Source organism: Chiloscyllium plagiosum, unplaced genomic scaffold (assembly GCF_037043375.1).
Source record: "Chiloscyllium plagiosum isolate Xiang-an unplaced genomic scaffold, Cpla_swu_hap1 HiC_scaffold_15, whole genome shotgun sequence".
Taxonomy (NCBI): Eukaryota; Metazoa; Chordata; class Chondrichthyes; order Orectolobiformes; family Hemiscylliidae; genus Chiloscyllium; species Chiloscyllium plagiosum.
The window spans coordinates 2,567,037-2,587,860 of record NW_028270153.1 but is presented as its reverse complement, the minus strand read 5'-3'; the positions used below and the strand labels follow the sequence as shown (position 1 = coordinate 2,587,860).

The 20,824-nt window shown below is 44.1% G+C and overlaps 1 protein-coding gene across 7 annotated transcripts in view; it reads left to right on the top strand.

Annotated features, from left to right (window-relative positions):
• The window catches only part of chd6 (chromodomain helicase DNA binding protein 6), a 266,964-nt gene that overhangs the window by 74,849 nt on the left and 171,291 nt on the right, over positions 1-20,824 (top strand). For 3 of the 7 annotated variants that reach the window (XM_043710964.2, XM_087994673.1, XM_043710963.2), the window contains exons 1-2: positions 2,936-3,062; positions 9,420-9,979. In XM_043710964.2, coding sequence (XP_043566899.2) covers positions 3,000-3,062; positions 9,420-9,979 — 623 coding nt within the window. In that variant the 5' untranslated portion in view covers positions 2,936-2,999. Of the gene's footprint in view, positions 1-2,935; positions 3,063-9,419; positions 9,980-20,824 lie in introns of those variants that run through there. The other 4 variants (XM_043710968.2, XM_043710967.2, XM_087994672.1 and 1 more) reach the window with 2 other exon arrangements.

The following is a 20,824-nucleotide window of genomic DNA, read 5'->3' as shown; positions in this document are numbered from 1 at the left end:
CTGAGGGAGTATTCCTTGTTTGTACAAAGTTGGCAAAGCATTTGGTGTCTGTGATGTATACTATGAATCTTTGACTATATATAAATTTAAATCTGCATTCCATTCATCTGCATGTGTATGTGTGTATATATATATATATATATATATATATATCTCAGGATCTTAGTGCTCTGACCCTAAGTGAGGCCACATTTCTAAAAATAGTAATTTCCAAACTTCTAACCTCTCCATATTCAAAGACAACAATCCAGCAAATAGAAAACAGGAATGCAAGTATGGCTGTAGTCTTGGTTTTAAAAACTTCTGTTACAAAGTTTAGTGGGTTTGAATGTGTACCTTGCGCTGGTGAATTTCATTCTGGATAGGCTTTTCAATTGTCAGTTACCAACAGCACCATCTCAAAATTATCTTACTATTTATTTGGTGAGATATTATTCTGTTGCTATATGCTTAAAAACTGTTCTGCAAAATTAGCATATTCTTTTCATGTAACAGTTTTATTTGGAGGCTAGGATGCAGGGTTCAGGACTGTCTATATTTTTGTGGTCCCAAACAGGTATTTGAAAACGCCATTGTGTTAAAGACATGAAAAGTCTTTGAGTGGTCTGAAATGGTTGTTTTTATCCCAAAGTCACAAACTCTTGTTCCATCTGTTAACACGAGGAATTGGTACCCAGGATTATGAAACGCGCTGTGGATGTTGGGGATCAGCAGAACGTTACAATACGAAAATCAACAGACTTTAGTTGGGTAAACATCAAGGAAATTAGGTGAGGTGAGTGTTAGTGCCATTGACATCAAGACAGCATTTGACTGTATGATATCAAAGAGCTGTAGCAAAACCGAAGTCAGTGGGAATTGGTTAGTTGGGTGGAAGGGGTGGGGCATACTCTGTGCTGGTTGAGTCATAACCGGCACGAAGGAAGATTGTGGTTGTTGGAGGTCAATCATTTCAGTCCCGGCACATCTCTGCAGGAGTTCCTCAGTACAGTGTCTGAGGCCCAATCTTCAGCAGCTACATTAATTACCTTCCCCCATCATAAGGTCAGAAGTGGGCTGATTGCTGATGACTGTACAATGTTCTGCATCATTTGTAACTCCTCAGATACTGAAGCAAACTATGTCCAAATGCAGCAAGACCCAGACAATGTCCAGGCTGAACTAGCCTAGATTTTACTTGCTCCTGAAATATCAAGCAATGACCATCTCTAACAAGAAATAATCTAATCAGCTCCCTATAATATTCAATGCCATTAACATGGCAGGTCAGAGGCGAGGAATTCTGCAGCATGTAGCTCACCACTTGTATTCCGAGTGCCTATGAACCATCTACAAAGTGCAAGACAGGAGTGTGATGGAATGCTTTACATTTGCCTGGATAGGCTCAGTTCCACAACACTCAAAAAGCTCTGCCACTGAAGACAAGTCATGATTGGTACTACATCCACCACTTTCAACCTTAACTCTCTCCACTACTGAAAGAGTGGCTGCAGTGCCTACCGCCACCTATAAATTGCACTGCAGCAAATCATGCAGGCAGGTCCAACAGCATCTTCCAAAACTGCAACTTTTCCCAACTAGAGAAACAAAGGCAGCAGATACATGGGAAAACTGTCACCTGCATGTTCCCCACCAAACTACGTGTTGCTCTGCCTTGGAATTATATTGCTGTTTCTTTGTTGTCACCAAGGTAGAATCCTAAGCGTCCCTTCCTTACAACACAAGAGGTCAAGAAGGCAGCTGACCACACCTTCTCGAGCATTTAGTTGTTGGCAATAAATGCTGGTTCAGCCAGTGAAATCCACATCCCCTGAATAAATAAAATTAGACAGGTTCTAGGGGCTGAATTGTCTGATCTTGTTACCATACTCATTGCTGGAGATGGTATCATTACAATTAATTGCCAAATATCTAAAGTACAGATGGTCTATCTGCATGCGCAGAAAAATGAACGCTCACATTGATAGACTTGATTTTGTTGGCCTAACCAGGTACTAGCTACTAGGAATTGAATTATAGGTAGAAAAAGACCTCTCAAACGGTGACAATTATTTAGAACATTATGGGGAATGGGCTAGATCAGCATGAGAGGCCAGGAGGCAGTATCTATTTCTATGAAAGTTTTGCTTATAATCACAGGATAAACTTGTTGAGGTATTGGGGAAAAGTCACATTTTTAATCATTTTGTACCATTTTGCTAAATTAAATTTTATTCTTCTGTTCACCACCCAGTAGGATTGACAGGTTCTATTTTATTGTGTCATCCAAAAAGACAACACATCCAACGGTGAAACATCTCCTCAGTTATTGCACTGAATATCATTTTCTGGAGTTAGAATCAAGCCCACAACTTTCTGATTCGGGGGCAACAGTACTTATTGCTGACCTCAATAACCTCAGATAGATGGTGTGTTAATGCGTTCTGGCTGCTTTCATTCCAGAAAAAAAATCACTGCGACTGCTCTTCAATTATTTATATATATTTAGCACAAGTTCTTAATTTTCTTGAAGGAAAATTGAATTGAAAAAAAATTGATTCAAGTTATGACCATCTTCTTCAGACTCTCTCTAAGGAGGGTGTTTCAGATGCCTTGGAATTCTCCAGCAAACTGATCTCTTTCTCTTGAAGACTCCATTTAAATGGGGATTTTCATGTATAACTGGAGCTCCCCTTAATCTGGAGTCTATGTTTGAAGGGTAGAGGAAGCGGGCAGTGAAATGTGTTTTTTTTATTAAGGGGTTTGTTGAGTGAGCAGAGCAAAGCCTGTTTGTGTTGAGCGGGAAGGTATTGATTTAAGTGCTGGGTCCTGCATTGATTCTCGTCCCCTACTGTGTATGCAGCGTAATGCTGCAGTATATCAGGAGGAGGAGAAAATGCAATTTGTGCAGTGATGTAGAGAGAGAGAGAGAGAGAGAAAGCATCAAGTGTTGACTGTGATGCAAACGTCTCGCTTTCCCTGCTGAAATAGAGACAGAGTCTGGCTAAGGATGGTTGGAAATGGCCTGCTTTTTAATGGGGGCAGACACTGCACTAGCTTACCCCGGTGAAGTTAGATATCAGGTGAGCATTGCTGTGTGAGTTGCAGTGGTGACCCGAGGTGTTCTTTGTGTGTATGTGTGTGTGTGCAAGAGAGAAAACGAGCCCCGGCAGCCTCACTCGGAGCGTAAGGCCCACTGGGCCTTCTAAACAAAAACAAATAGCAGGCTCCGTGAGCTGTCTCCTCTCTGGAGGCTTGTTCAGTGCACTGAATGAAAGATTTCTTTCAAAACAGAGCTCCATTCTTGCAGAAGAGTTGGAGTGAATTTCCGGGTATCTGCTTTGTGTAGGGACAGTGACCTAATGAATAAGAAAGTGATCCATTTCACGATTTCCTTAACTGGCCACGTTTCTGTTGAGTCCGTGAGTATCTTCTAAGACATTGTTAGTGCTGTTGTTTTAAGTGTTTTGTAATTTGATGGTATTTGCATATAATCTCGGCCCTACACTGCCATGTGTGTTGTTCAAATGTACTTTATGCTCAGCTTTTTCATATAGAGCCTCATTTTTTAATGTTTTCTTGGTTGTTGATTGTTAAGCTGTAGAATTGTGTGGGCCACATTTGAAACTTAAATGAGGCTTGTGTTTCTAGACTCTGAATCTATTCATGTTGTGATTGCTTGATAACTTGAGGGAGGGGTGGTGTCCTGTATTTCCTATATACAGTGAATATTGCAGTACATGTCCCTCCATGAACTCCTTCCTGCTGTGTGTCTCCAGGCCCTGAAATTTCCTCCTTAAACCTCTGCTCTTTTAGCTTTGCATTGTTTGCCACCTTGGTCAGACTTATGGCCACCTGTTCCGACAATTCCTCTTATGGTTCAGTATTATTTTGGTTTCAAGTTTTTGTCTGATCACAATGTTGTGGAATGCCTTTGACCATTTCACGATGTTAAAGGTGTTATATAAATGCAAGCTGTCACATGTTGCAGTGGGAACTAATCAGATTCAAAGTCCCGATTGTTGATCGCAAGGCCTTTCCTGAGTTTCCACGGTGTTAGTTTGGCTCAGTCAGCGACATTGTTACTTACAGGTCAGAAGTGAACAGGACCAAACCAGTGTAGTTTGATATTCAGCAAGAACAGCTTGGAATTAAATAGTGCTTTTAAAATAGTGAAATATTTTAAGGTGCTTTACTGAGGCATAATTAATGGATTATTAGCCGAGAATGGGAGATTTTTGGAGAGCTAGCCAAATGCTTGTCTAAAGAAGTCAAATTGAAGGAGGGTTTTTGAATGTAAGTTTTGGTCTGATAAAATTCATGCATCCTCACATGGGTTATAGAGGCATAATTTTGAAAAAAGTTATTTAACCTATTTTCCTAGTCAGCCTGTTCAGAGATATTATTCTACACCTCTGGAACAGGTGAGACTTGAACCCTGGTCTCTTGGCTGGTGGGTAGGGATGCGACCACTGAACCACAAGAGACCCAATGAAAGAAGATGTTAAAGATGGAGAGTGAGCTGAAAGTAATTGGGAAGGGAATTGTGTGTGGAACTGAAGTGGCTAGCAGTACCTACCACCATTAGTTGTGGACAGTTGTGGTGGGAAGATGCACAAAAATAAAGTTATAGGACAAATGAGTTCTAATGCGGGGAATTGTTCGGCAACAGGCAGTTGCATAAACAGAGGCTATTTTTGTGCAGTGGACAGGTGGTGGGATTGAGAGTGTTTGAACATAGGATGAGAATTGAAAATTTGAGACGTGGAGGGAATGGAATTTCAGAAGTAATAGGGCAGTGGGCTAGCAGGATTTGGGGGAGGGAAGGACACACTGACAGACTGCAGAGGGGTGCATTGTTAAAGTTGCTGCTGGGATGAGTGATTAAACCAAGGCTCTGTTCAGTGGATGTTAAAGAACTCCAGGCACAATTTGAAGAACAGGGAGTTCTCTTCATGTATGGTCAGCATTCCTCCTTGAACCACCAGCAGTGCTGCTCCCAAAAGCCACAGCTGCCAACATTCAAGCTTCAAAAAAATAATGTTACTCATTGTCAGAATGCTCTCACCTCTGAGTCAGAAAGTCCAGGATTCAAGTTCCATTACAAAGAATGGAGTATATAATCCAGGCTGATAGTCCCACTGCGGTACTAGAACGGTATTATCTGAAGGTGCCATTTTTCAGGTGAGATGTTCAGCTGAGACCCATCTGTTCTTTCTGGCAGGCTTAAAAAACTGGTGACACTGTTTGCAGTTGAGCAAGGAGTTTTCCTCCATGTCCTGAACACTGTTTGTCCCTCCATCAGCATCCCCAAAACGTATTACCTGGTTATTATCTGGCTCTCTGTAGGGCATGGCTGTACACAAATTGCCTCTTTGTGCAATGATTACACTTCAAAAATGCTTCATCGTCTATGAAATTCTTCGGGACACTTGAGGTTGTGAAAAATGTTATATAAACATATGCTGTTCTTAAGAATAAATACCACCAATACATTACCTTCCTTAAGATTTTTCTAACATACTGTTTTCCTGTGGATATTTTTAAACTAAGTAAGACCATTGACATCACGCATAAACTCCTTTGTCCCTCTAACAACTCTTGATCTAAGTCTACAGTTCTCAACCATTTTATTTCTGAGGCTCCCCCAGTAGTCAAAGTTATTAAAATTCTTCAGATCACTCTGTCAAACAACACAATCATTTTTTGAATTGCCACATTCATAGAGTCATAGAGATGTACAGCATGGAAACAGACCCTTCAGTCCAACCCGCCCATGCTGAGCAGATATCCCAATCCAATCTAGTCCCACCTGCCAGCACCTGGCCCATATCCCTCTAAGACCCTTCCGATTCATATACCCATCCAAATGCCTCTTAAATGTTGCAATTGTACCAGCCTCCACCACTTCCTCTGGCAGCTCATTCCTTACACGTACCATAATCTGCGTGAAAACGTTGCCCCTTAGGTCTCTTTTATATCTTTCCCCTCTCACCCTAAACCTATGCCCTCTGGTTCTGGACTCCCCGACCCCAGGGAAAAGACTTTGCCTATTTACCCTATCCATGCCCCTCATAATTTTGTAAACCTCTATAAGGTCACCCCTCAACCTCCGACGCTCCAGGGAAAACAGCCCCAGCCTGTTCAGCCTCTCCCTATAGCTCAAATCCTCCAACTCTGGCAACATCCTTGTAAATCTTTTCTGAACCCTTTCAAGTTTCACAACATCTTTCCGATAGGAAGGAGACCAGAATTGCACGCAATATTCCAACAGTGGTCTAACCAATGCCCTATACAGCCGCAACATGACCTCCCAACTCCTGTACTCAATACTCTGAGCAATAAAGGAAAGCATACCAAACGCCTTCTTCACTATCCTATCTACCTGTGATTCCACTTTCAAGGAGCTATGAACCTGCACTCCAAGTTCTCTTTGTTCAGCAAAACTCCCTAGGACCTTACCATTAAGTGTATAAGACCTGCTAAGATTTGCTTTCCCAAAATGCAGCACCTCACATTTATCTGAATTAAATTCCATCTGCCACTTCTCAGCCCATTGGCCCATCTGGTCAAGATCCTGTTGTAATCCGAGGTAACCCTCTTCGCTGTCCACTACGCCTCCAATTTTGGTGTCATCTGCAAACTTACTAACTATACCTCTTATGCTTGCATCCAAATCATTTATGTAAATGACAAAAAGTAGAGGACCCAGCATCGATCCTTGTGGCACTCCACTGGCCACAGGCCTCCAGTCTGAAAAACAACCCTCCACCACCAACCTCTGTCTTCAACCTTGAGCCAATTCTGTATCCAAGTGGTTAGTTCTCCCTGTATTCCATGAGATCTAACCTTGCTAACCAGTCTCCCTTGGGGAACCACGTCGAATGCCTTAAAGATCAGCAAATTTGCACATACTAAAATCCCATAAGAGAAAATTGGATGTCACCAATGGTGGGATTCTAAAATTGTGATTTAGGAGTTGCTCAACTATAGGAATATACGAAGGAGAGTAGGCCATTCAACCCCTTGAGCGTTTTCCGCTATTCACGGAGATCATGGCTGATCTGTGACCTACCACCAGGGATATATTTCCCTCCCCACCCCTATCAGCCTTCCGGAGAGACTCACTCCCTCCGCGACTCCCTCGTCAGGTCCACACCCCCCACCAACCCAACCTCCACTCCCGGCACCTTCCCCTGCAACCGTAAGAAGTGCAAAACTTGCGTCCATACCTCCCCCCACACTTCCCTCCAAGGCCCCAATGGATCCTTCCATATCAGTCGCAAATTAACCTGCACCTCCACACACATCATTTACTGCATCCACTGCACCCGATGTGGCCTCCTATACATTGGGGAGACAGGCCGCCTACTTGCGGAATGTTTCAGAGAACACCTCTGGGACACCCGCACCAACCAACTCAACCGCCCCGTGGCTGAGCACTTTAACTCTCCCTCCCACTCCGCCAAGGACATGCAGGTCCTTGGCCACCTCCATCGCCAGATCCTGCCCACACGACGCCTGGAGGAAGGGTGCCTCATCTTCCACCTAGGAACCCTCCAACCACACGGGATGAATCTAGATTGTTCCAGCTTCCTCATTCCCCTCCCACCACCTTATTTCAGTCCCAACCCCCGGATTCAGCACTGCCCTCTTGACCTGCAATCTTCTTCCTGACCTCTCCGCCCCCACCCCCTCTCCGGCCTATCACCCTCACTCTCACCTCCTTCCACCTATCGTATTCCCAGCGCGCGCCTCTCCCCCCCCCCCCCCCCCCCCCCCCCCCAAACTACTTTTTATCTCAGCCTGCTTGGTACACCAGCCTCATTCCTGAAGAAGGGCTTATGCCCAAAACGTCAATTCTCCTGTTCCTCAGATGCTGCCTGGCCTGCTGCGCTTTTCCAGCAACACATTTTTCAACGCTGATCTGTGACCTAATCCTTTTTCCAGCTTTGATTTCCAATTTAAAATTAACAATTGATCCGGCACCCATTGCCACTTCTGGATGCCACTTATTGTCTAGTTTCAGATTCTGTTCTTGTTTATTTCCGTGCCTTTCTAATGAAATTTGACTAGCTTATCAATTATTTCTAGACTGGAAAGGGACTAGGAAGGGAGAAAGATAAATCATAAGCTAGTCAAACCTGGTGGCTCAAACCCTAAATTCACAAAAATAAGGAACCAACAATGTTGCATTTTATGTAGAAATGATATTTACTAGAGTTTAAATGTACTTTGGTAAGATGCAGTAAAGGAGACTAAAAACTAAGGTCAGAGGATAGTATTTGAATGAATAGCAAGCCGTCTACAAAATAGTAAACAGATTGAAGGCTTTTAGTCTGATTAGCAAATGGAGAAAGTGATGTTCCAAAGGGATTAACGCTGGGATCACTGGTTACAGAAATCGGGTGGGATTTGAAAACAGGTTGGGAATCTTAACACCTAGTAACAAAAACAAATTGCTGGCAAAACTCCGGGTCTGGCAGCATTCTAAAGAAGAATCATCGGACACAAAATGTTAACTTTGCTTTTTCCCCATAGGTACTTCCAGACCTGCTGAGTTTCATTAGCAATTTCTGTTTTTCTTTCAGATCTTCAGCATCTGGTGTCAGTAGATACAATTGCAAGACAACAAGTTTATATGGGTCGATTCCATTAAAAACGTGGACAAATTTATGATAGAAATTTATGACAGTTTAGTGTTTTATTTAGAATCTACTAATCTGATTAACCAATAGCTTTGGTACAGGGAGAGTAATGTTGGCTAACATTTGAAGTCTTAATCCACTATCCAATGAGTTTTAGTTGAAAATGTGTGTTGGGTCAGGGTGGAACTTAGTTTTAATTTGCTTTCTAACACCCCAATCCCAATCATGTGTTCTTGCTGTATGTTTATTCATAAAGAATAAGCTCCAGGTTTGAAGGGTCATCAGATTGCTGTCATAAATAATCAGTGAAAGAGAAAAGAAATGGAGCAAACAAAATCATCCCTATGTACTAAAATAATGTCACTGCAGCTCCTAGTCACATTTTCTATCATAAGTTTTTCCACGTTTTTAATGGAATCGACCCATATAAACTTGTTGTATTGCAATTGCATCTACTTGTCAATGGAGGAGCTCCAGTGCCACCAGTAGTAGCAGGGTGTCATTACAGTGAGATGTTTACATAGGCAGTTTCCATTAAAAACATAGAAGTATGAATTCATAATGGAAATTAAAAACCAGTTTGTATGAAATCCGTATTATGTCTGAATGCTCAGTTTTAGTTATTTTATCCCCTGTAGCTCACTTCACTTGAAGCCTGCACTTGGTCTTAATACCCAGTGGGTAACGTCATATAATTAGTGTTTAAATAAGAAAATTAAAGTTTAAAGTAATTAACTTGAATTAATGTTGAAAGGCTTTAACTTTTAAAAAAATGTTTCTTTTTTTTTGCAGCCTTCCACTTCAAAGGCATCCAAGCATCCGCTGACGTCAGATGCCTCGCATGTTGATGCACACACAGCACAGCTCTCGCACACAAGCACCAAGGACCAACCAACCTTACTCAATCCAGCAAAAGCTCCAGAACCAGCTGGACCTTTGATTGAGACCAGCAGCAAGAGTGATGCTCAAGGTGCGCTGGCAGATGTGAACGTGGACCAAACACTAACCCTTTCCAAGGCCGAGGATGGAGGCACAAGGGTTAAGAAAAAAAGGAAGAAAAAAGAGCCAAAGGAAGAGGCAGGTAGTGAAACAGCAACCGGCGACAGTGCACCCAAACCAAAGAAGAAGAGAAAGGAGCCCAAAGGAGACAAGGAACCTAAAGAGGGCAAAGTGGCTAAGGAGCCAAAAGGTTCTAAAGGACCCAAGGGCAACAGAGAACCGAAGGAACCTAAAGGGGCCAAAGGGGCCAAAGAACCGAAGGAGCTTAAGGGTGCAAAGGAACCCAAGCAACCTAAAGAGCCAAAATGCAAATCCAACACTACCCCCAAAACTAAGAGCAGCAAGAAAGCCAGGTTTGGAGCTTTCATTGTATTTGTTCTTGCTCATTTTAGTTTTCCTGATGGGACTTGTTAATTCACAGGCTGTGGACATCTCTGGCAGCATTTATTGTACATGCCTAATTGTCCTTAGGTTGGCAGCCAGATACTTTCTTGATGGACTACAGTCCCAAGTGGTATCGGACTCCTGAGAGTTGTTGGGTACGAGCTCCAGGATTTTGACGTGGCACTATCGAAATGGTGATAGATTTCAGAGTCAGAATGTGTTACTCTGAGGTGATGATATTCCCTTGCTGTTCCAACTGGGCGGAGTCTTAGGTTTCCGAGATGATGAAGCCTTGTTGAAGTGCTAAGTGCATCCTTTAAATGATATGTCTGCTGCCTTATGTGCCTCTGGTAGAGCATTTATGGTCGTGCATGGGTGTCAATTTAGCAGGCTGTTTTAACTTGATTTGATTGGATTTTTTGTAGTCACATGTACTAAGTACAATGAAAAGCTTTGTTTTGCAAACAGTACAGGCAGATTGTAACAAGCAAGGACATAGAGGTCAAAGGGTGCTTAGAGAGAGCGAGACAGACAGGTGACACTGCACAGGAGGTGCGCAAAGCAAGCTCAACATTATTTGAAGTTAGATTAGATTAGATTACATTACAGTGTGGAAACAGGCCCTATGGCCCAACAAGTCCACACGACCCGCCGAAGCGCAACCCACCCATACATTTACCCCGTATCTAGCACTACGGGCAATTTAGCATGGCCAATTCACCTGACCTGCACATCTTTGGACTTAGAGAATCCATAAATAGTGTGGAGCCCCTTGACTACTTTCAGAGCTGGACTCGCCCAGACAAGTACAGCAATTTAAACAAACGTAAAGTACTGAAGAAACTCAGCAAGCCTATGGATAGAGAAACAGAGTTAATGTTTCAAGTCCAATATGAGTTGTCTTCAGAACTGGTTTGTACAATGTAAAACATTTTCCAACATGCCGTTGACTTACACCTTGCAGACAATGGACAGACTTTGCAGGAGTCAGGAGATGAATCACTAATTGGAGAACATCTATCTTCTCACCTCCTCTTATAACCACAATTATCTGGTTGGTCCAATTGGGTTTCTAGTCAATGATGATCTCCCCAGAATATTGATGGCGAGGGGATTTAATAGTGAGGTTTAATGACGACGGTAGGTGGTTAGGATCTCTTATTGAAAATTTAACTTGCAAGTCCTTAGCCCAAGTCTCTATGCTGGACAAATAGGAGACTAGAAGAGTTCAGCAAGACAGGCAGCATCAGGAGGTGGGGGTGTCAAAGTTTCGGGGGCAACACTTCTTCAGGACTGTCACTATGCTGTGCACGTCTTGTTGCTGGTGCTGATTCAGTAAAAGAGGAATGGGCGGCACGGTGGTACAGTGGTTAGCACTGCTGCCTCGCAGCGTCAGAGACCCGGGTTCAATTCCCGCCTCAGGCGACTGACTGTGTGGAGTTTGTACGTTCTCCCCGTGTCTGCGTGGGTTTCCTCCGGGTGCTCCGGTTTCTTCCCACAGTCCAAAGATGTGCAGGTCAGGTGAATTGGCCATGCTAAATTGCCCGTAGTGTTAGGTAAGGGGTAAATGTAGGGGTATGGGTGGGTTACGCTTCGGCGGGTCGGTGTGGACTTGTTGGGCCGAAGGGCCTGTTTCCACACTGTAAGTAATCTAATCTAATCTAATCTAAATGGAACTGAACATTTTGCAAACATCCCCACTTTGTCCTTGTGGTAAGAATGTAATTGTGGTCAGTCTTTAAGATTCTGTCCTAACCAGATCCTTTGATTGAGGTGTTTGAACAACCATTACCATCTTTCTTTATGCTTGGTGTCATTCCAACCATCAGAAAATTTTCACTGATCTCTATTAATTTAAATTTTTCTGGGCTCCTTGATACCACCCTTGGTGAAATGAAGTCAGAGTCAGTCTGTGTCACTTTACCTCTGGAGTTAACTTTCTCATGTGAAGACTGTGGTGAAATTTGGAGTTAACTGTTCTGACAGAATGTCATGTGTATATCAGAGTAATTATGGCTTGGTAGCATATTTGACCACACTTTTGAGACTAAGCAGATTAGTGGGAGTTTGTTAGAATGTCCTCCCAAACTAAAACAAATTGCTGGAAAAGCTCAGGTCTGGCAGCATCTGTGGAGGGAAATCAGAGTTAATGTTTCGGGTCCAATGGCCCTTCTTCTGAACTGACAGTGGCTCGGAAACAAATGTTTTTTTAATGAGAAGATAGGGTGGAGGGAGGGGATAAGGAGTAAACAATAGGTGGACATACTGCCCAAAGAGAGTGGATAATGATTAGCCTTGGAGAATGAATGGCTGCTAGTGGTGACAATGAGTGGCTAACAATGTGCAGTGTGTAATTGCTGTTCTTGTGGCTGTTGGGGTAATGGCATAGGAGAGGTTGCCTCAAGCCTGTTGAACTCTGTATTGAGCTGAAAATGTGTTGCTGGAAAAGCGCAGCAGGTCAGGCAGCATCCAAAGAATAGGAGAATCGACGTTTTGGGCATAAGCCCTTCTTCAGGAATGAAGAAGGGCTTATGCCTGAAACGTCGATTCTCCTGCTCCTTGGATGCTGCCTGACCTGCGCTTTTCCAGCAACACATTTTCAGCTCTGAATTCCAGCATCTGCAGTCCTCACTTTCTCCTCGAACTCTGTATTCAGTCTAGAAGGCTGTAGAGTTCCAATTGGAAAATGAGGTATTGTTCTTCCAGCTTGCACTGCTTTGCTGGAGCACTGTAGCAAGCGTGAGACAGAGATGTTGGCCAGGAAACAGGGTGGATTCTGGATTAGTGGTGCTGAAAGAGCACAGCAGTTCAGCCAGCATCCAAGGAGGGCTATTGAAGTGGCAGGCAACTGGAAGCTCAGGGTCTTTTTTGCAGACAAAACGTAGGTGTCATGCTTTGTTTCCCCAATGTAGAGGAGACCACATTGTGAGCAGCAAATGCAGTAGACTAGGTTGTGTGAATTGCAGGTTCATTGCTAGATCTAGAAGCTAAGGACAAGGGGCACCCAGTTGCTTTTGTGGGAGGGAAGAGGGGGGTGGTGAGGGCTGATGTCAGACCCAGCTGACAGCCCTTGCAACAACAATGCTGAGGAATGCTTGGTTGATAAAGAAGGTGGACGTTTCAGAGGTCCCCTTGTTGAAGTTGGCATCATCAGAACAGAGACGGAGGAACAGGGAGAATGGAATAGAGTCTTTATAGAAAATAAAAGTGTGAGGATGTATAGTCAAGTTAATTGTGGGTGTCGATTGGTTTACAGTGGGTACTGGTGGTCACCCTGTCCCCAGACGTAGAAACAGAGATGGACCAGGTGAAGGTGAGAGCAGGGTGGAAATTGGCAGTGAAATTGATAAATGAGAGAGAAGCAGCACGTATGATATTATCAATATGCCGGAGAATGAGTTGTGGGTGGGGGCCGGAATAGGACTGGAGCAAGGAATGTTCCATGTACCCTACAAAGAGACAGGCATAACTGGGGCCCATGTGAGTACCTAAGGTCACCCCTTTGACCTGAAGAAAGTGAGAGGAATTTTAAAAAATCGTTCAGAGTGAGGACAAGCTCGATCAGGAGGGGGAGGAGGAGGGTGGCAGATCGGAACTGTTCAGGCCATTTTCTTTCAGCAAGAAACCAAGAGCCCTGAGACCATCCTGATGGGGGTTGGACATGTAAAGGGATTAAATGTCCATGATGAAGAGCACGTGGCTGCAGCCTGCGAACTGGAAATTCTGAAACTGGTGTAAAGTTTCAGAGGAATCCTAGATGTAAGTGAGAAGGGACTGGACAAGGGGAGAAAAAAAAACAGTTGAGGTATGAAGATGAGCTCTGTGGGGCAAGCAGAGGGTCTGTCTGGGCAGTCCTTTTGTATTTAGTGACCTTTGTGAACACAGTAGCCTGTTGTTCTAAGGTGGGAATCATGGTCTGGGCGATAGGAGGAGGTATCTACAAATTAGCACTTCGAACTAACATATTAGAAGAGCTCCTCATTTTCCATTTGGCACCTCTACAGCCTACTGGATTCAATATCAAGTTCAATAATTTTAGAGCACGAGGCACCTTCTCTCAAGTCCTTACCCCAAACCCCACACACCAGGCCTTGTTATCACATGGTCTGCTATTACGCATTACCCATTGTTAGCCACTAATATCAGTCTGTTAACATCCATTCATTTTCCTAAGCTGACCGTTATCCACTCCTTTATCTTGCCAATTATTCTTCTGTCTCTTTGGGCTCACTCTCCACCTATCATTTATTCCTTACCCCCTCCTCCCATTCTATCTTCTGCACAAAAACAGCTTTTTCCTAGCTACTATCAATTCTGAAGACAGGTCACTTGACCTGAAACGTTGACTGATTTCTCTCCACAGATGCTGCCAGACCTGAGCTTTTCTAGCAATTTCTGTTTTTGTTTCTGGTTTCCAGCATCAGCAGTTGCGGACACAGTTCTTTCGGTTTTTTATGAAGTGTTAGATTGTCCTATGACTCTAGTAAATGGCACTGCTTTAGCTGTACGAATTTGACGAGAGGCATAACTAGTTTTTGAGGACAAATTTTAGGATTGCAACAGGAATGCTGTCAGCTGATAACTTTGCTGTATCTGCTGCATTCTTTGATGTAATGTAGTGAATCACATTGGCGGAAGATTGGCTTCAATGATGGTGGACCTCAGGAGGAGGCAAAGATGGATCAGCAACTTGACATTTCTTCTGGTTGAGGTTGTTTCCAAGTGTTTCAGCTTTGTGGATGGAGTTGTTCATGGAGCTTTTGCTGTTGTGTTTAATTTCTTGCCATCATTCACCGTGCACAAGTAGATTTATTATTTGAGTTGGTTCTGTTGTCTGCAGATCCACTATGGCAACTGCATTTTCCAGTCGTGACCAATCAGTCACTCGGGGCTCTACCAAGTTACTCTTTTGTCAAACATAGAAGCCCTTCACCCAGAGTACATTATCTGTCCTTGTCACCCTCTTAGCTTCTTTCAAGTGATGCTTAACATGGAGAACTGATTTTTGTCAGCCGAGAGAAGCAGGAAGTTGGTAACCTGCAGGAATTTTCCATGTTTAACTTGGTGACATGGATTGTGCAGTCAATACTGCGGTCTCCTAGGGCCATAACCTCCTGACTTCTGATATTGCCAGTACCTGTGATGGATCTGTCCTGGGAGTAGAGCAGAATATACCCAAGGGTGGTAATTGAGATGTCTGGGGACATTGGTGATGAGTACAATTTGGAGAGTCTGACTGTGGTCTAGTTTATGGAGTAGATTTCCTATTTTGAAGCTAGACCTCAGATGTGGGTGGGTTGCTGGGCTTAGTGTCTTGGTCAATGTGCACTCCTGGCTAAGTTCTGGATAGTGTATCGGGTTTATTTCTTGTACGTTTTTTCTTAAGGGGTTTTTCCTGTGATCTGTAACATGTAGGAGCAGAAGCAGACTATTCAGCCCATTGAGCCTGCTCTGCCATTCAATGAGATCATGGCTGCCCTGATAATCCTCAACTCCATTTTCTTGATTTCTCCTCTTAACCTGTTTTCTTCACTGATTTAAAATCTGTCGATTTCAGCCTTGAATACACTAAATCCCATCAGCTGCCTAGTGGGATTTGAGCCCATGTCCTCAGCGCATTAGATTCTATCTCTGAATTATTAATCTAGTGACATTACCACTACATTGCCATCGCCCATTGAGCTCAACAATCAAAAATCACTTTGAATGTAGAGCAGAGAGCCAGACTACTTAATTCATATGGTTTGGAGATGCCGGTGTTGGACTGGGGTGTACAAAGTTAAAAATCTCACAACACCAGGTTATAGTCCAACAGGTTTAATTGGAAACACACTAGCTTTCGGAGCGTCGCTCCTTCAACAGGTAATCACCTGCTGAAGGAGCATTGCTCCGAAAGCTAGTGCTTCCAATTAAACCTGTTGGACTATAACCTGGTGTTGTGTGATTTTTAACTTAATTCATATGGTGTATTCAGGAACACCCTTCCACCTTCGGTCAACTGACCCTATCAGCATGTTCTTCTGTTTCTTACTCCCTAATGTCTTATCTGTTTTCTCCTTAAATGCACCTATGCCTTCCTCTGAACTGGTTCACGAGGTAGTGAGTTCCACATTCTCTCCTTTCTCTGGGTAAAAAAGTTCCCCTGAGTTCCGTATTTGACTAAATAATGGTTGTTGTACATTCTTTATCCTATTTTTGCTCTGCCCACATGTGAAACAACATCTCTGATGATCTTTAAAACATTAAAGTCCTCTTAGACCACCACCTGCCTTCTGTTTTACAGAGAATTACATACAACATGTACACTATTTCCTGATTTATAGTTATAACCTCTCAGTTGAGATAACATTATTGTTCATCCTTTTTGTATCAGCAATTACACCTCTAAAGTTTCCACACTTTCAGGACCAGAGATTTGCACACTATTCAAAGTTGAATAATTTTCTTAGAATATCTCTGCAAAAAATTTATTTTGCTTGTTCCTAAAATATTAATCTCCATCTCTTCACCTTCTGGTAATGATACCTGGTGTTGGAGTGCCGTTATCACAGTTCCACTGTGTTTTATTTCCCAAGTTGGAATTTTTGCTTGAATGTAGTTGTTGAGCAATAAAGCTTATTGTGTTTGATAAGCAGGAAGGGAAATTGTTGTAGTTAAATCAAATTCTGTCTTTATGTATTAACAGCAGCTCGACAATACTGTCTTGGTCGCGTCTCCCTTTTCTTTCAAATTTGCTGAAGTTAGCTGTAGAATCTTAGCTAGAGACAAAAAATTACAGATGCTGGGATCCAAAGTAGACAAAGAGGAGGCTGGAAGAACACAGCAGTCCAAGCAGCATCAAGAGGTGGAGAAATCAATGTTTCAGGTATAATCCTCCCTCACCCGAAACGTTGACTTTACCACTTCCTGATGCTGCCAGGCTTGCTGTGATTTTCCAGGCTCCTCTTTGTCCAGCTGTAGAATCTCACCACCGGACAGGCTGAGGCTGGTTTCCTCATTTCATGTAGCCAGAGTACATGCTTCCTTTGAAGCTTCATTACCCCCTCCATAAGCTGAAAGTGTTAATTTTCACTTGTTGGGTTGTGGTAGGGCTGATGGGACTGTCAGCTTGGGGAAGTTCAGCTTTACCTGAGCATGTTGTGGTATGATGAGACCTTGGCTTAAAAATGTGTTGCTGGAAAAGCGCAGCAGGTCAGGCAGCATCAAAGGAACAGGTGAATCGACGTTTCGGGCATAAGCCCTTCTTCAGGAATGAGGAGGGTGTGCCAAGCAGGCTAAGATAAAAGGTAGGGAGGAGGGACTTGGGGGAGGGGCGTTGAGAATATGATAGGTGGAAGGAGGTTAAGGTGAGGGTGATAGGCTGGAGAGGGGGTGGGGGCGGAGAGGTCGGGAAGAAGATTGCAGGTCAAGAAAGCGGTGCTGAGTCTGAGGGTTGAGACTGAGAAAAGGTGGGGGAGGGGAAATGAGAAAGCTGGAGAAATCTGCATTCATTCCTTGTGGTTGGAGGGTTCCTAGGTGGAAGATAAGACGCTCTTCCTCCAGGCTTCGTGTTGCTATGGTCTGGCGATGGAGGCGGCCAAGGACCTGCATGTCCTTGGTGGAGTGGGAGGGGGTGTTAGTGTTCCGCCACGGGGCGGTTGGGTTGGTTGGTGCGGGTGTCCCAGAGGTGTTCTCTGAAACGTTCCGCAAGTAGGCGGCCTGTCTCCCCAATGTTTAGGAGGCCACATCTGGTGCAGCGGATGCAGTAAATGATGTGTGTGGAGGTGCAGGTGAATTTCTGACGGATATGGAAGGATCCCTTGGGGTCTGTTCCAAACAGACCCCACCATCAAGGATATATTTCCCTCCCCACCACTCCCTCCATGACTCCCTCGTCAGATCCACACCCCCACCAATCCAACCTCCACTTCCAGCACCTTCCCCTGCAACCACAAGAAATGCAAAACCTGCGCCCACACCTCCCCCCTTACTTCCCTCAAGGCCCCAAGGGATCCTTCCATATCCGTCAGAAATTCACCTGCACCTCCACACACATCATTTACTGCATCCACTGCACCCGATGTGGCCTCCTATACATTGGGGAGACAGGCCGCCTACTTGCGGAACATTTCAGAGAGCACCTCTGGGACACCCGCACCAACCAACCCAACCACCCTGTGGCTCAACACTTCAACTCCCCCTCCCACTCTGCCAAGGACATGTAGGTCCTTTGGCCTCCTCACTTTCTCCTATGATGAGACCTTGCATTTGTTCATGTTCAGACTTGGATTGACAGGGGCCCGCTGCAGACTGTCTCCTACTATTTTTTACCAGAGGAGATGGGAAGGGGAGTTGAGATTCCTGGCTGAAGTCTCCCAAATGAATCTTTAGGGTGTTCAGATGACATGATTGCTCAAGCAAGAATGGAGCAGGGTTATATCACAGGAATATCACAGCTGATTTTATTCAGTGTCCAAATGCTTGCTATTAGTGGGCGGCACGGTGGCACAGTGGTTAGCACTGCTGCCTCGCAGCGCCTGAGACCCGGGTTCAATTCCCGCCTCAGGCGACTGACTGTGTGGAGTTTGCACGTTCTCCCCGTGTCTGCGTGGGTTTCCTCCGGGTGCTCCGGTTTCCTCCCACAGTCACAAAAGATGTGCAGGGTCAGGTGAATTGGCCATGCTAAATTGCCCGTAGTGTTAGGTAATGGGTAAATGTAGGGGTATGGGTGGGTTTCGCTTCGGCGGGTCGGTGTGGACTTGTTGGGCCGAAGGGCCTGTTTCCACACTGTAATGTAATCTAATCTAAAAAATCTAATTACCTTTGATAATTGGGGATTAATTGAGTCCAATCTTGGATGATTTTACCCTATCTTTTGATGCATGTATGCCATTGCTAATTTCTTTTGGGGTATATTCTTGGGTATTCAAGTGTGTTAGTGGTACAGAAAATGACCATCGTCCTGGTGAGTTGTTGTCTGAGAGTGGCTGTTGGTTTGTGTGCTGTTATGAGTCCTAGTGGTCGCAGTAGTCTGGCTGTCAGTTCGGAAATGCTCTTGATGTATGGTAGTGTGGCTAGTCCTTTGGGTTGCGGCATGTCCTCGTTCCGTTGTCTTTCCCTTAGGCATCTGTTGATGAAATTGCGGGGGTATCTGTTTTTGGCGAATACACTGTATCGGTGTTCCTCTTCCTCTTTTTGCAGTTCTGGTGTTCTGCAGTGTGTTGTGGCCCTTTTGAATAGTGTCTTGATGCAACTTTGTTTGTGTGTGTTGGGGTGGTTGCTTTCGTAGTTCAGGACTTGGTCTGTGTGTGTGGCTTTCCTGTCTACCTTTGTGGTGAATTCTCCGTTTGGTGTTCTCTGTACCATCACGTCTAGGAATGGGAGTTGGTTGTCCTTTTCTTCCTCTCGAGTGAATCGGATTCCTGTGAGTGTGGCGTTGATGATCCGGTGTGTGTTCTCTATTTCTGTGTTTTTAATGATTACAAAGGTGTCATCCACATATGTGACCCAGAGTTTGGGTTGAATTTGCGGTAAGACTGTTTGTTCTAATCTTTGCATTACCGCTTCTGCTATGAGTCCAGAGATGAGTGAGCCCATGGGTGTGTAGTTGATTTGTTCATATATTTGGTTGTTGAATGTGAAGTGTGTTGTGAGGCACAGGTCCAGTAGTTTGAGTATGCCGTCTTTGTTGATAGGTTCAATGTCCTGTTGTCTGTTCTGTATGTCCAGCAGGTTGGCTATTGTTTCTCTGGCTAGGGTTTGTCGATATAGGTGAACAGTGCCGTTACATCGAATGAGACCATAGTTTCTTCCTTGTCTATGTGTATATTTCTGATGTCCTAGAATTCCTGTGTTCACTGTATAGAGTGCCTGGATCCGTTGATCAGGGTGTTTCAATTTCTGCTGTAGCTCTTTAGCCAGTTTGTGTGGTGGTGTCCCTGGGAGTGATACTATGGGTCTGAGTGGGATGTCTGGTTTGTGCACTTTAGGTAGTCCATAGAATCTGGGGGTGTTGTTGCTTTCAGGTTTCATTCTCTGTAGGTCAAACCTGGTTATCTGTCCGTTTTTTTGTAGGTTCCTCAGTGTGTTGTTTATCCTATTGGTGAGCTGTGGGGTGGGGTCAAACTCCCTCTTTTGGTAGGTGTTGGTATCTGCAAGTAGTTGCGCTTTTTAGATGTCGTCTGCTTTGTCCAGGATGACCGTCATTCTGCCTTTGTCTGCTGGTAGTATGATTATGTTCTTATCGTTTCTTAGTGATTTTAGTGTTTCCCTCTCCTTGGTGTTGAGGTTATGTGTTTGTCCTTTCCTTGTTATCAGAGGTACAATACTTTGTCTCACTGTTTGTTGTGTCTCTTCTGTCAGTCCATTGATCCTGAGTGTGCATTCTAGTGCTGCGAGGAAGTTTGCTGTCTTGGCGTCCCTATGGTTGTAGTTGAGTCCCTTGGCTAGTATTGTTCTTTCCGTGTCTGTGGGAGAGGTTTCTAACCCAAATATATGAACAAATCAACGGCACACCCATGGGCTCACCCATCTCTGGACTCATAGCAGAAGCGGTAATGCAAAGATTAGAACAAACAGTCTTACCGCAAATTCAACCCAAACTCTGGGTCAGATATGTGGATGACACCTTTGTAATCATTAAAAACACAGAAATAGAGAACACACACCGGATCATCAATGACACACTCACAGGAATCCGATTCACTCGAGAGGAAGAAAAGGACAACCAACTCCCATTCCTAGACGTGATGGTACAGAGAACACCGAACGGAGAATTCACCACAAAGGTAGACAGGAAAGTCACACACACAGACCAAGTCCTGAACTACGAAAGC